Source organism: Naegleria gruberi, assembly GCF_000004985.1.
Source record: "Naegleria gruberi genomic scaffold NAEGRscaffold_26, whole genome shotgun sequence".
NCBI lineage: Eukaryota > Heterolobosea > Eutetramitea > Acrasida > Naegleriidae > Naegleria > Naegleria gruberi.
In genome coordinates this window covers 216,071-226,283 of record NW_003163301.1, presented here as the reverse complement: position 1 = coordinate 226,283, position 10,213 = coordinate 216,071, and the positions used below count along the sequence as shown (strand labels likewise).

General features: G+C 33.5%; 7 protein-coding genes across 7 annotated transcripts; 3 read left to right on the top strand and 4 right to left on the bottom strand.

Annotated features, from left to right (window-relative positions):
• Window positions 1–285: 285 nt before the first annotated feature.
• Window positions 286–645, top strand: NAEGRDRAFT_68027 (uncharacterized protein; the record flags this gene model as incomplete). Its single annotated transcript, XM_002676785.1, has 1 exon — window positions 286–645. The coding sequence occupies one exon, from the start codon at window positions 286–288 to the stop codon at window positions 643–645; it is 360 nt and encodes a 119-aa protein (XP_002676831.1).
• A 79-nt stretch (window positions 646–724) lies between these two features.
• Window positions 725–1,987, top strand: NAEGRDRAFT_49376 (uncharacterized protein; the record flags this gene model as incomplete). The annotated part of the gene is made up of 1 exon (XM_002676784.1): window positions 725–1,987. One exon carries the CDS (start codon window positions 725–727, stop codon window positions 1,985–1,987), a length of 1,263 nt encoding a protein of 420 aa, XP_002676830.1.
• A 608-nt stretch (window positions 1,988–2,595) lies between these two features.
• On the bottom strand, window positions 2,596–3,639 carry NAEGRDRAFT_68025 (uncharacterized protein; the record flags this gene model as incomplete). The annotated part of the gene is made up of 1 exon (XM_002676688.1): window positions 2,596–3,639. One exon carries the CDS (start codon window positions 3,637–3,639, stop codon window positions 2,596–2,598), a length of 1,044 nt encoding a protein of 347 aa, XP_002676734.1.
• Window positions 3,640–3,897: 258 nt separating this feature from the next.
• On the bottom strand, window positions 3,898–4,157 carry NAEGRDRAFT_33832 (uncharacterized protein; the record flags this gene model as incomplete). The annotated part of the gene is made up of 2 exons (XM_002676687.1): window positions 3,898–4,020; window positions 4,086–4,157. 2 exons carry the CDS (start codon window positions 4,155–4,157, stop codon window positions 3,898–3,900), a joined length of 195 nt encoding a protein of 64 aa, XP_002676733.1.
• Window positions 4,158–6,131: 1,974 nt separating this feature from the next.
• Window positions 6,132–7,754, bottom strand: NAEGRDRAFT_49374 (uncharacterized protein; the record flags this gene model as incomplete). The annotated part of the gene is made up of 1 exon (XM_002676686.1): window positions 6,132–7,754. One exon carries the CDS (start codon window positions 7,752–7,754, stop codon window positions 6,132–6,134), a length of 1,623 nt encoding a protein of 540 aa, XP_002676732.1.
• A 905-nt stretch (window positions 7,755–8,659) lies between these two features.
• Window positions 8,660–9,790, top strand: NAEGRDRAFT_68023 (uncharacterized protein; the record flags this gene model as incomplete). Its single annotated transcript, XM_002676783.1, has 1 exon — window positions 8,660–9,790. One exon carries the CDS (start codon window positions 8,660–8,662, stop codon window positions 9,788–9,790), a length of 1,131 nt encoding a protein of 376 aa, XP_002676829.1.
• An 85-nt stretch (window positions 9,791–9,875) lies between these two features.
• Window positions 9,876–10,199, bottom strand: NAEGRDRAFT_68022 (uncharacterized protein; the record flags this gene model as incomplete). Its single annotated transcript, XM_002676685.1, has 1 exon — window positions 9,876–10,199. The coding sequence occupies one exon, from the start codon at window positions 10,197–10,199 to the stop codon at window positions 9,876–9,878; it is 324 nt and encodes a 107-aa protein (XP_002676731.1).
• Between the last annotated feature and the right edge of the window lie 14 nt (window positions 10,200–10,213).

The window sequence follows — 10,213 nt, the reverse complement described above, 5'->3', positions numbered from 1 at the left end:
TTGATACATTTTTCAATAATATTTAACGTTAAACATTATTGAAAAATCGTCAATAATTTACGATAAAATTTAGCGTTAATTTACCTGTAAATTTGAAATTTTTTTCCCAACAAACGTTTACGTTTTTATTTCGTTTTTTTTGTTAATTATTAACGAAAATCAATAAAGTTTGACTTGAATTTTTGTTAACAAAAGTGCGAAAAAATTAATGAAAAAATAAAAATATTTACGTGGAAATATTTTAGCGGGTTATGAACCCATTACAAAAATTTACTATCAAAAAAAATGTCATCAGCATCATACAGAGATTTGATTCCCTACGGACCATTCCGAGCAAGAAGAGTTGATACACCAATTGCCACACGTAATGAAAACGGAGCCACAAACTCTCATTCCTCCTCCTCATCATCTTCACCATCATTAGAATCGAATTTAATGGAAAAGAAATTGGCTCTTGTTGAATTTAAAATTGAAATGTTGAGTTTGGATGAAGAGGAAAAACTCAAGTACTATACAGAAAAGTTTAATGAAACGAGAACAGTTCTTTTGGATCAGTTCAAATTGGTTGACTTTGTAAAGTTGGTTGAGAATGAAGGGAGACTTGATGAGTTACACAAATTGAAAGTCTCAATTATTGATAATTAATTTGTTACTGTAATATATTGCATTATTAATTTTAAATAATATTAAATAATATTTAATTTATTAAAAATTATTAAAAAAAATGAGTCAAAAAGCCTTGAATACATCTGTTGATTTTTTGAGTAATTTAAAAAAGCGAGTTGATCAACAAGAAAACTTTGATATTGGTTTGCTTCTTTCGATCGGGTACAAACAAGAGGAAGAAGATCAAGAAATTCTTCATCATACTATTTCTCTCATATCTTCTCTCGAATCGGAAAAGGCTAAAAGTTCCTTCTCTAATGTATCATCGGAGTGGTTTCAAAAACAAGTACAAATTCTTCAACAATCATTGCCATCTAATGTGAGGATTTCTGGTTTTTATTTGAAGGATTTTTCGTATAATGTAAAGGAAAGATTGAGTGATGTGATTGCTCTTTATGTGAGAAGCATTGAAAGTATACAATCTGAGGAAGGTTCTCAAATTTATTTTGTCAATTTGCAAAAGGATGAAGCAAGTGGACTTGTCCCTCAGGGATTTGTGTTTGAAAACGGAAAACAAAGACAAGATTTGACAGTTTCTTTCACTGAAAAGTCAGCAATATCATCAAACAGTTTAAAGGAATATTTGTGTGTCCTTCCATATCACGTCAAGCTGAAAGTTGGTAAAAACATTGATTCTTTGATTGATGAGCTTGAAAATACATTGGAAAAATCATTTGAAAAGAATTATATTTGGAAAGTGAATAGAAAGGAAAAGAGAGTGAAATGTTTTTTAAATACCAATATTGAACTACAACTTGAGGAAAAGAAAGTACAAGATGAATCTGAACTTATGGAAATTGTTTTGAGTGGTGTTATTAGTGGTGTCGTTCAAACAATAGAGTCTGTTAAAAATTCTGATGAATTTATTATTGAACTTGTCAAGAAGAATATTATTGAAGGATTAGTGACACGTATTGCCTATGAAGATGAAGCCATTCTCAAAGCTTCCAGTAAGAAATTGTTGAGACGATTCTACATTGTCGATAGTGAATCCAATTTAATCTACTCGGACTATTGTGAAAATGTAAAGAGTATTGGTATTGTTGATGCTATACCTTCTCTATTATCCAATAGCAGTCAATTTGAAGTTATTGATTCTGAAAATATTGAAGGACATATTAACAGAATCTCAGTTGATAGAGATGTTATTGAAGTGCCAGAGTTCATTAAGAAGAAGAAACAAGCCAAGAAGGATCAAACACTCCAACAACAAGACACCTCAACACCACAACAACAAGATGCATTTGCTTGGTTCTTTGCTTTCATTGCCTTCGTAATGTCTCTTCTTGGTCTTGGAAAGAAGGAACAGGTTAAACAATAAATCGTTAGAGTTTACAATCCATTATTTTAGAGAAAAAAATGCAACAAGATGAAACCTTCATGATGTCTGATAATGATTCCGAAATGGCTGACGATCAACTAGTCTATTCATCACCCAGTAGCAATAGTTTTAATAATAATGGCATCAAGAGACGAAGGGAGATGGAACATGATGATTTGGATGAAATTTGGATTTCCGATCAAAAGGACTCGAAAATTGTCAAGGCTAATACAATTTTTAATGACTCGAATGAACCAAGTGTTGAGGAGTCTCTGGCAAAACGTAAAATTATTTCAAATATTTTAGCACAGAAGAGAAATGATTCTCATTGTAAAAGAAAACCATTGCCAGCTAATGAAATTTATTCGGAAATCAAAAAGGATATTCATCTCATTGGTGATGAGGCAATACAAAAACAATTCATCACAAAACTCGAAATTATTTATTCGAAAATTGAAGTGCCAAACAAGGATAGCTTTGAGTCCATCATTGGAATTTTGAAATATATTATGGACAGCACCAATAATTACCAGCTACATGTGGTAGTCCAAAAACTCTTGTCCAAAATCACCTCTTAGTTTTACCACTCGCACAGAAGGTTCATTAGATTATGAACTTGGTTCTAATGAAGAGTTCTTTCCCATCTTTAAAGAGTCCACTACTATTTCACTGTTAAGACGAGATTGTTCCAATAATTCACAATCCAACACTACTTGTCCTAATTTCCCAGTTCTAAACCAAAACAAAAGATGAGAGAGTGCCTTATTGAGATCTGGTTCTCCTCCAGAAGTGAACATTTTCCATTTTTTACACGCTGCCAATAGCAAGTCATCAATATTCTTTGTTGGTCCTTTCAATCCTAAAATTTCAACATAATCATAACATTCATTTCTATTCAATTGAAAAAGCATATAATCAATGAGAGGTGTCAAATCTGTTGCATTACCTCCAGCTGCACTATCTCCACCAAATAAATGATCTGGAAGTGCATTAATTAGTGAAAGCTTAAATCCTTGTTCATTTGTTTCAATATCAGGTTGGAAAATACCTGGTGTATCCAATAAAAGACAATTTTCTCTTGTTTTCATTGGGAAGAAACCCATTCCTCTTGTCACACCTGGAAGTGCACCTTCCTTAGCCTTCTTTTTTTCAATCAACTTGTTAATAATACTCGATTTACCAACATTAGGAACACCAGCAATTAAAAAAGTATATGGAATGGTTTTAAACTTTTTCGGAGCCACTTCAATATTCTTATTGTGTAAACATTCTTGTACAATCTTATTTACATTGAGTCCTTGTTTTGCACTGGTGAATAAAGTTCCCAATACTTTCGGTCCTTCAATTGTTGCACTGGAACTTTCACTAGAAAAATACTTTTTAATTTGTTCCTGATGCTCCTTGGAAATCAAGTCACACTTATTAAAGAGAATTAATCGTTTTTTGTGAATAAATATTTCATTGATGGTCTTGTTTTTTGATGATATCGGAACACGAGCATCTCTCACTTCAATAACAAAATCAATGTATTTTAATTTTTCCTTGATTTGTTTGGTTGCTTTGGCCATGTGACCAGGAAACCAATTGATAATTTTCCTATCATTGAAACGAGCGAATTGAAGGTCTGGAATAAAGTTGGGAAATTTGGGCATATTTTTTAAATAATTAAATAAATTTATTATTTAATTTTGATTGAATTAGAAATCATTTTCACAGAATTGATAATTTTAGTTCAAAATATATTTAGAACATTGTTCAAATTTATTGAGCAGAACTGCAAGTCATGAAATTAATTTCAAAAATGTTAATTAGTAAAATTACAATGTCAAAATTGTTAAATTCCTAGTAAACTTACGAAATTCTGTTAAAGTAATAATGGTTAAATTCAAATTTTGTTATGTTAAAAAAACTTACTGATAGATCTTGAAACCCCACCAAATAGACCAGAACCAACCAATCAAGAAGGAGGTCAAGACGAATTGGAGAATACCGACAATCAAAGTTGGCATCATCTTTTCCTTTTCAGCAGTGAGCTGTTTTGTGTATTAAGCAAAAAAAAATAATTGAGATTAAAAAGTTAATAACATTCTTAAAAAACACGTACGATAGCAGCAATAACTGTACCCCAACCTGGGAATAAAATGTTGAGGATGAGGACAATCAAACCCATGCTTCCTTCAACCTTAGGAGTGGAATTATTAATAAGATCCATTTTTTAGTGTGTGTTGTTTTTTTTTTGAAACGAAAAAAGCCTTAGTTGTGTTTGTTGCCGTTGTTTAAAAAAATACCAAGTCAACCCGCCTTTTTCTCTGCTGTCTATCATCATGGTTGCTACTACAATGTCGCACCAAACACCGAACCGATTTGTTGGGACCAAATCAGCAGCAGCAACAACAACCAACCAATTCACCGATATTGAAGAGGCCAGGTTTGTTGAAATGTTGTCTGCTATGGAGGTTGGTGTGTTTACAGCTGTGCAGGAATTTGTAGCATCACCACAAGAGTGGTGGTCTGCACAAGAGGAGATTTGTGAGGAAATGTTGGAATTTTGCAATGGTTTGATGATTCGTTCAGGTTTAGTGGAGGAGAATGAGGAGATTGCACCATCGTATGAAAGGATTGAGTTTGGACGTGTGGAGAGAAACAAATTAATACGGAGATTGTTGGATTGTTTAATTGTTGTAAATAATGGTAGTGTTTTGCAGCCACCTGATGCTGTTCGTGTGAAAATATTGCAAGTGATAAATGTTCTGATGGATTTGCATTGCAGATGCGCAAATCAAATTGGAATCAATGACAATTTTGAAGATGTGGAGAAGGAGTTGGCCATTGTAAATACATTAATTACTATAGATTTCTATCTGATTGTTGGAGTGGGAATTCAAAGACAAGATCTATTGAGGGAGATATTTATCAATATCCTATATTGTGTGAAATCTGTGCAAGATTTTGAAAAGTTTACACACCCTCAAATCAAACAATTTATTAAGCGAGTAGTGTCCAACTTGTTGGATGAAATAATAATGAGATCAATCAAAGAATCACCCTCGTTGAGAGGAATCGTTGCCTCCACTCTGCAGTGTATTATCAACTGCACAACAGTAAGCTCGTTATTCAGAAGCGAATTGATACAATGCCATTTTGGAAGAATTGTAAATCTGTTGGCATTACCATTTGATTTCGGACGATCCAATATTTTCGGAGAATATATGATAAATACCCACATTGGAATTTTGAGCCTCTTTTACAAGCTATTAAGCTACTGCTTGATTAACTATCCAGACTTGCTGATACCCTTAGTAGATGCGAATTATTTGGCAGAAATGACTGACGTTTTACTTGCTTATTGTTGCAATAATTGTGATGGTAGTAGCAATCATTCATTCACCACTACAACTACTCCTACCATTGATGAAATATTGTTGGATCCTCTTGTATTATTGTACACTCTTTCTACACACGGATACAATGTTCTCTTTACTCCCAAGCGCTCAAAAGAATACATTTCAACTATTAAGGTCCTAATACATTCCAAGTACATATCTGCCTCCTCCAAAGCTAACATCATTTCAATTATAAGAAAATGGATGGAAATTTATTCCAATCATATGACCAACAATTCAAATATTACTCACTTGGTTGAGGAAATTCTCTCTCAAAACCTTCCACTTGCAATATTTTGTCAATTGACTAACTCTTCACCTCCTCTCACGTTGAGAATTAACAACTTTCTCTCTTGGATGATATCCGCATTGAATAGCAACGACATTACTCAAATCCACAAATTTTCCGAGTATCTCGCCTTAAATGTGATTGGTCCATTTGCCTCTTGCTCCTTGACCGATTCTTCTTCACCCCTCCAATCAATTCTCGATAAACTATTACAAGAACCAAGATTGATTACAACACTCACCGAAAATAAGATACTGTCCCTCATTGACGAGAAATCTCTCAATATTGATGCAAACATGAGAAAACTCATGTTAGAAACTGAAAAAGAGCAAGATAAATTTACCTCAATGCTCAAAGCCCTTCCACCTCAAGACAAAAAGCTGCTACAAATCACAGAGGGAAATCTATTTATCAAGAAACTACAATAAATTTATTATTTGTAGTGTGTAATAAGTTAGTAAAGTGACACTCATCACTTATCATCTTCAAAGTAACCATAACAAATATCAGTATCCAAATACCCACGCCCTGATAAATGTGGAATTAAATCTTTCATATAATTAGGTATGGAGCTATCTTCTCCTTCATAGTCGGAATTATCAGAATCTGAATCACAATCATCATCGTCATCATCTTGTTGACATGGTGTATACATGAATTGACTGTCATTCGGACTGCCTGCAATTTCTTTACATTTACAATTAAACTTTTGGAGACTTCTATTAAGCAAGTCTGCATATCCAATCTCTTCGCTTTTATCTACAAGGGAACTTTCATAATGATATTCTTCAGAGGTTCCATATATTGGAAACGAGTAAAGCCAACTAGATTTTAGGTATTCAGATTTATCTGGAAAATCTTCTGACTTTCTCTTTCTAAACTTCCTAGGTAATCCTTCATTATCATAATGTGTTTCCACATATACTGTTTTTAATTTTCGATGAACAGCTCCATACTGTAAATTAGATGTCCTTTCATAAATATCAACAATATCAAATGTTCGAACAGAATTGTCAATATTAAATAAATCATTACTCATTATAGCTCTGCATATTTTACCAATAAATTGAATAGGAAGTCTACTATTTGCTCCTCTTCCAGCATTCAATCTAAAGAAATTACAATATAATTGAAGGACTCGAGAGACATGACACGGTTCCTCAATACCAAACCAGAATTGATTTGAGTTTTCTTCATCCTCTTCGTCTTGCTCATCATCTTCGGAACCAGCATCGAAATAGTCATCGTCATCATCTTCCTCGGCTTCATCGTCTTCCTCTTCTTCATCTTCCTCTTCATCCTCTTCGTCTTCCTCTTCTTCATCAGAATTATCAGAGGTTTCTTCCGATTCCAAGTCTTCCTCATTACAAGGGTCAAAGTAATTAGAATCTCCCGAGAGTGCTGTTGTATCATCTTCGTCAGAAGAACTATTACTAGTTGAACGTTGTTGTACAATTTTAAGGTTTGATTCACTACAAGTAGAATCATTCATTCTTCTTTGTTTAATAGAATTACTATTATTAATATTACTATTATTATTATTACAAGGTTTGTTGTTAGTATTATTATTATTACTAGTAATATTACTAGTCATTGTTGAAAACGAGGATTTAATCACAATACTTGTTGCTGTTGTTGGTGAATACAACAATTTTCCATTCTCTAGTAACATATTTGTGGTTGGAGAGTCGACACTTTCATGTAATTTAAATACGGAATAGTAAAGTGTTGGTTGTTGATTCTTTTGATTATTATTAGTAGAACCAAGAATACCAGCAATGGCCCTATCACTATTATCCTCCTTACGAGCAGCAATATCTATTGTTGATGTAGTGTTGGTAGTTTGTGAGGATTGCTTGTTATTGCTTGTCAATAAAGATGATGCATCAACAACAGGAGAAACCAATTTTGCACAACACACTGTTTGTGGAGCAGTAGTAGTTTGAATGGGATTGAGAGAATTTGTTGAATGGCTTGTGGTGTGTCTATTATTAATTGAATTAACATTCCCACAGCTATAACAAGAGGCATTACTTGAAGTGCTTGTAGAAGAGGAAGCCTTGTTGTTGTTGTTGTTGGATAATGAGACTTTCATATTTACGGAAAGAAACTAAAATTAAATAATACTACTAAAGCAATTGTGGATTGGATAACAACGTTTAAAACAAGTAATTGTTTGTTTCTTCTTGTTGATTAAAAAGCGAATTTCTTCTTGTTGCAAAGGATGTTGTTGTTGTTGACGAAGGATAATAGTGGAAAGCAAAACAATGCATGGAAATATTCTTTTTTTAAGTAGCGCACGTTCTTTTCGCTTATTTGCTGCTGTGATAAAACCAATCAACAAACACGCCAATCATCAAGTGAAAATGTTGAATTGAGAGAAATGATGATACACACAACAACGGAATTGAATAACATGTATTGAATAATATCTACATTATGCAAAAAGACAAGTATTGAAATATGTTGAAGCGATAAAAATTCACAAGTGGTACCACTTTCGCTTTTTACCACAATCAATACTATTATTAGCATCATTCAAATTACTCATGTAATTTTCATCACAATCCACAACAGTACATCATCTTGTGTGAGGATTATTGTGTAGTACCCTTAATCAGTCGGCTATGATGAGCCAACTCTTAGGAGTACCACTTTTAGATACCCTTATAAAACTGAATTTTAACTGAGTGAAGTGATGTCCCCATATTCTCTCTTCCTTAATGATTATTCATCAATATAATGAGACCATTTGATCCATATTGTAGCCCAAACAGAAAGGAAGAAAACACATCCTAAATGAGACTCCAATGCAACAACAATCCTTACATGGGAAGAGTTGTTCTCTAAATGACCAAACAAAATTTCAGTTTGAGAAGTTCAAAACTTCTTAATATGGGCCATTCAGCTTGCCACAACATTGTTGCTTGTTTGTCACTGAATGTCGTTGTGAAATTGGCTCTTCTCTAGCCATCGCAATAATTAACAAACATTGAAAAAATGTCCACAATAACAAACATTAGCTTCTTACTTGTATTCATCATGTTGGTTGTTTTTTTCAGCCCTACTACATGCAAGGGAAGAGTGTTGAGTGTGAACCCAGTTGAGGATGTACTCTATGAAGCTTGTAATCATCAAATAACGATACCCTCTGAAAGGATATCAAGACTTTTAACAAAATTTGAAAAGGTTCAGAGTCAAGAGTTGAGGGATAAGCTGTTGAATTCATTCATGTATGATGAACAAGCTCTGATACATTGGTCAGACATACTTACCATACTTTCCTCATTTGACTATTTAGAATATAAGGAAAAGTGGAGAAATCAACTCATCAATAGAATGGCCAGAATACATGTGGATGATGTTCCAGAATTTATCAACAAATTGACAGAAAAAAGTGAAGAAAAGATGGCGCTCTTGAGTCAAATCAAGCAGAAAATTAACAATTTGACACGAGAGAGGAGACACAGTATTTCTCTCAAGATATTTGGAATTGATGCAAGACTTGCTAGAAAGGCATCTCTCTTGTTGGATAGCTTTGTTCCAGATTGTGTCTATGAAGATTTGGATGAAGATGTCGTTGTTTTGGCCATTGGTAATGAGCACGTTGAATCTCCAAAACCATTGAGCAAGTATTCCAACACTTCTAGCTTTGAAGCACTCAAGCTGGCCACAATCCATGCCTTGAGAAGATTGAAATCTCATCAAAAGTTTGGCTTGGTTTTCCTTACTTCCAAATTTGACAGTGTTTTTGGACAACAACTCGTTCAAGCAACAAGTGAAAATATTAGGAAGGCATTGGTTGCAATTGATTCTCTTGAATATGAACAGGCTTCTACAGTAGACTTTATGGAAAATCTGATTGACATGTTTCAACAAGATGCCAATCCAAAGAGTGCTCTCTATTTGGTTGGTAAGGTTACTGAGGTAGAGGTTCCTGCATTCAATGTTGGATCACAGCTTGGTAGATTTAAGAGAAATATGATTGTTGTGCCAAAGATTCACACTGTTGGTTTCTTTGTGAATGATTCTGATTCGTTGGAGTATTTGAGTACAATTTCGAGAGTTTATAATCAATATTCTATGAATACGGGTGGAAAGTGTATCAGATTATACACTCCACAAATTTAATGTAAATAATAAATCAACTTTTTATTTTATATGAATTCAATTATTTGAAATAAGTTTATTTACAAATTAGGAAATGTTTAAAAATCTAATATTCAGTCTCATTAAACAACTTATTAAACACTGTATCTTCAAGTGTAATGCCACCCCATCCAATATTATTATCACCTTTCAATCTTTCCTGTTTCAAGTTGGATTCTTCCCACATTTTCTGTTGAGATTCCACTTGTTCTCCCACAAGTGGAACATTCTTCAATGTGCTTGTGAGTGTTTCCCCAATATTTCCCCACAAACTTTGAGATTGTTTCATTCGACGAAGTTCTCTCTTTGTGGTGGGGTGGAAAACATGATCTGTTGGTGCATGTTTCTTATCGTAGTCATCAATGTATTTAATGTGATCTGTCTTGACCATTTTAATTTGATTTT